At 39.4% G+C, this 2964-nt stretch overlaps 1 protein-coding gene across 1 annotated transcript; it reads left to right on the top strand.

The window, feature by feature from the left end:
- Positions 1-413: 413 nt before the first annotated feature.
- Positions 414-1923, top strand: tmem126a (transmembrane protein 126A). Its single transcript, XM_023399088.2, has one exon. The coding sequence runs from the start codon at positions 585-587 to the stop codon at positions 1200-1202; it is 618 nt and encodes a 205-aa protein (XP_023254856.1). The 5' UTR covers positions 414-584; the 3' UTR covers positions 1203-1923.
- Positions 1924-2964: the final 1041 nt, after the last annotated feature.

Genomic DNA, 2964 nt, shown 5'->3' with positions numbered 1-2964 from the left:
TACTCACGTGACATTTGAGAGTTTGTTGTCCTGAGCTGAGCCTTTCAGGTAGTTACGTTAAGTCAATTTATTTACAAAGCACATTTAAAAACAACAAACCTAGACCTAGACATACAAATAAAATATCTATCTATCTATCTATCTATCTATCTATCTATCTATCTATCTATCTATCTATCTATCTATCTATCTATCTATCTATCTATATGAAACAACTCAATTGAGGTGTTTCTGAACTCCTCCATACCTTTAATATGAAGTTTTGTCCGTGTACGTGAAAGCTCTGCCATGTTAGAGAGATGTTCGCATTTACGAGTAACTTTCGCACTTTTTTAATGAATGGAAAACCTATGGAGAAAATGTGTAATGCTTAACGCTGCCTGGGAGGTTTGACTCAGGGCAATAAACCTTACTTCATATTCTTTGAATTATGGGTAAGACATGTCTGCGCTCTGTCTTCATTCTGAGGACAGCATTACTTCAAAGTGAAAACCGCGTTATCATCACTGTAAACCAGGATCTCTAGCTACACAACACGGGACGTTGTCGGTTTAAAGCATATGGTTTGAACATTAAGTCTGAATATGTCGGAAAATACCCAGAAGGAGAGCGTCTCTGGAAATGCGCTCACCAGAGCAGTGATTGCTGAAATGCTGGCGAAGAATTTCGAAAAACTGCCTGACAATGATCAGAAACTTTTCCTCTATGGACCTTTGTATCTCGGGGGAAACGCAGCACTTGCGGGATTAATTTCCAACAGCTTGTATCGCAGAGCTCTGAATGTCACGCAGGCGCCCATCACCTCCGGCCTGCCGATGGCCGTGCTGCCCTTCATGACAACAGCTGCCCTGTACAACGCAGTGGTGTCCAGCTCCCTCCTGTCCGGTGACCTCAACTGTCCCTCATGTGCCCTGATACGAGGTGCACTTGTGGGTGTGGTTGGTGCTGGTGTGTACCCCATCCTCCTGGCCTTACCCGTGAATATTGGCCTTGCATCCAGGTACAACACAGCACCGATGCCAGAGAAGGGCAATGTGCTCCGGTACTGGGTGGACCTGTCCAGACCGATCCTTAGAAGAATGAGGGCAGTGTTGGTGCTCCAGGCCTTCTTCGGCACCTACCTGGGCTCCAGGCATTTTGAATCTTACACCAAACTGGCCCAGATAACATTTGGTTCAGGTGGAGAGGAACTCAAAGACTAAAACCTTTTAAACTGAACCTTCAAATAAGCACGTTGTTTTGTATTGATTTGCCATCATTTTACATGGAATATGTCTGAGATTTTCCCCCAGAAATAACATTAAATATGGGCTTTGTAAGATTGCTGGTTTGTCTAAATTAACTGTGTACATCGGCTGTCTTTCAGGCATATTAAGATGATTTGTTCAAATCAGAATCAGTTCCATGCAATAAAGAGATAACATTTATCAAAATCTGGCATAATCTTCATCAGATATCATTTAAATAAAAGCTGAAACAATGAGTCAATCATTACAAAAATAATCTACAATAATTTTGAAAAATGTTTTAAGTCATTTATAAAGCAAAGTGCCACATCTGCTATTTCCAGCATCTCAAATTTATTGATGTTCTCTGCTTTATCACTTTTTATATTAAATATGGACAAAACAATTAATTTAAAGAGGTCACCTTGGTCTTTGGTAAATTGCAATGGGCAGTTTTCACAATTCTGTGATATGTTGTAGATAAACTAATTAAATGATCAATTTAAAAAATAACTGAAAGATTAATCTGTAAGGAAAATAAATGACAGTTTCATTCGATGTATGTGTTTTTATGAAAAAAACTGACTCGGCTGTGAAATGATAAAAAAGTGCAGCACTGATGTCCTGGATCTGACTGTCATTGAAAACACATGTTCAACACAGGCAATGTTTTATTAAAACATGTCGTCACCTTGAATGGCAGGTTTGACATCACATCTCTGGCTCTCTACAGTCTTAACTTGTCTGGGGAATGTGTTACAAGAAAAGCAAGTTTATTGATGACAAATGAGGAGGGAGAATTAAAGTCAGTCTGTTATTAAGAGGGAAAGGTGCTTCTTAAGAGGAAACACTGACATCAATCAATTATAGCAAACGGAATAAGACTTTTTTAAAAAGCTTATAATTACATAGTTCCCCATCCCTTTCCTACACCCTTCCTTCCTCCCACCCCCCACCCTCAAAAATGGCTCCCGAATCACAACGAAACTGCCAAAAACAAAGCTCAGTGACAATCCCACAAAACGATAAACAACACATTTCAAGTCAGAGGAACCTGAATTAGCATGACAACCAGTGATTCATATGGCACAAGTTTCCCTCTTTACTTCTTTAGACAGACAAAAGTCTCCAATTCATCATTGTCCTTCCATTGAATGCAACAATACATCATCACTACAAAGTCTGTGTTGCTGTAGTAATCTTTACAAGGTGGATACGCTTAATGCCCCTTTAAAAACACCCGTCATAGCATGCCATTGTACTTCATTTTCAAGAAAGGAAAGTTACAATAAAAACTATACATCTGTCAGCACAGAAATCTCCATAAATATATCAGACAACTGAATGTCAGTCAGAGAAAACTTCCTGAAGAGCAGAAAGATGAGGGGTAAATGTCACCTGTACACAATCTACACCTGGCCTGGCTCCTGCTGTGACCTTTGAGCTATACTGTCGTTTTCTTGCATTAATGGCACAATACATTTAAAAGGAGTAAACACTTTTTAAACAGTTCATATTCCTCGCCCCAACACTTTCCCAAATTAAGATAAAAGAATAAATAAAATGTCAAGAAGACATGACCAATAACACAGGTTTCTCCAGTCATTCTCATGCAAAACAAGACAGTGACAATCTGAACAGACGTGGATGCATGAACATACACACACTCCCACACATAAAAAGTACACATGAGATGAACTGGTAAAATGCTCAAGGCATGTCATCTTCTGTTGTCCCA

This window comes from Seriola lalandi, unplaced genomic scaffold, assembly GCF_002814215.2.
Source record: "Seriola lalandi dorsalis isolate HSWRI2012SDOR001 ecotype SW California unplaced genomic scaffold, Sedor1 jcf7180002050369, whole genome shotgun sequence".
Lineage (NCBI taxonomy): Eukaryota > Metazoa > Chordata > Actinopteri > Carangiformes > Carangidae > Seriola > Seriola lalandi.
The sequence above is the reverse complement of the archived record's forward strand: the minus strand, read 5'-3'. Positions and strand labels throughout refer to the sequence as shown.

What these genes read in the sequence shown, in the direction of transcription:
- tmem126a (XM_023399088.2), top strand. Translation starts at nt 585, where the DNA reads ATGTCGGAAAATACCCAGAAGGAGAGCGTCTCTGGAAATGCGCTCACC.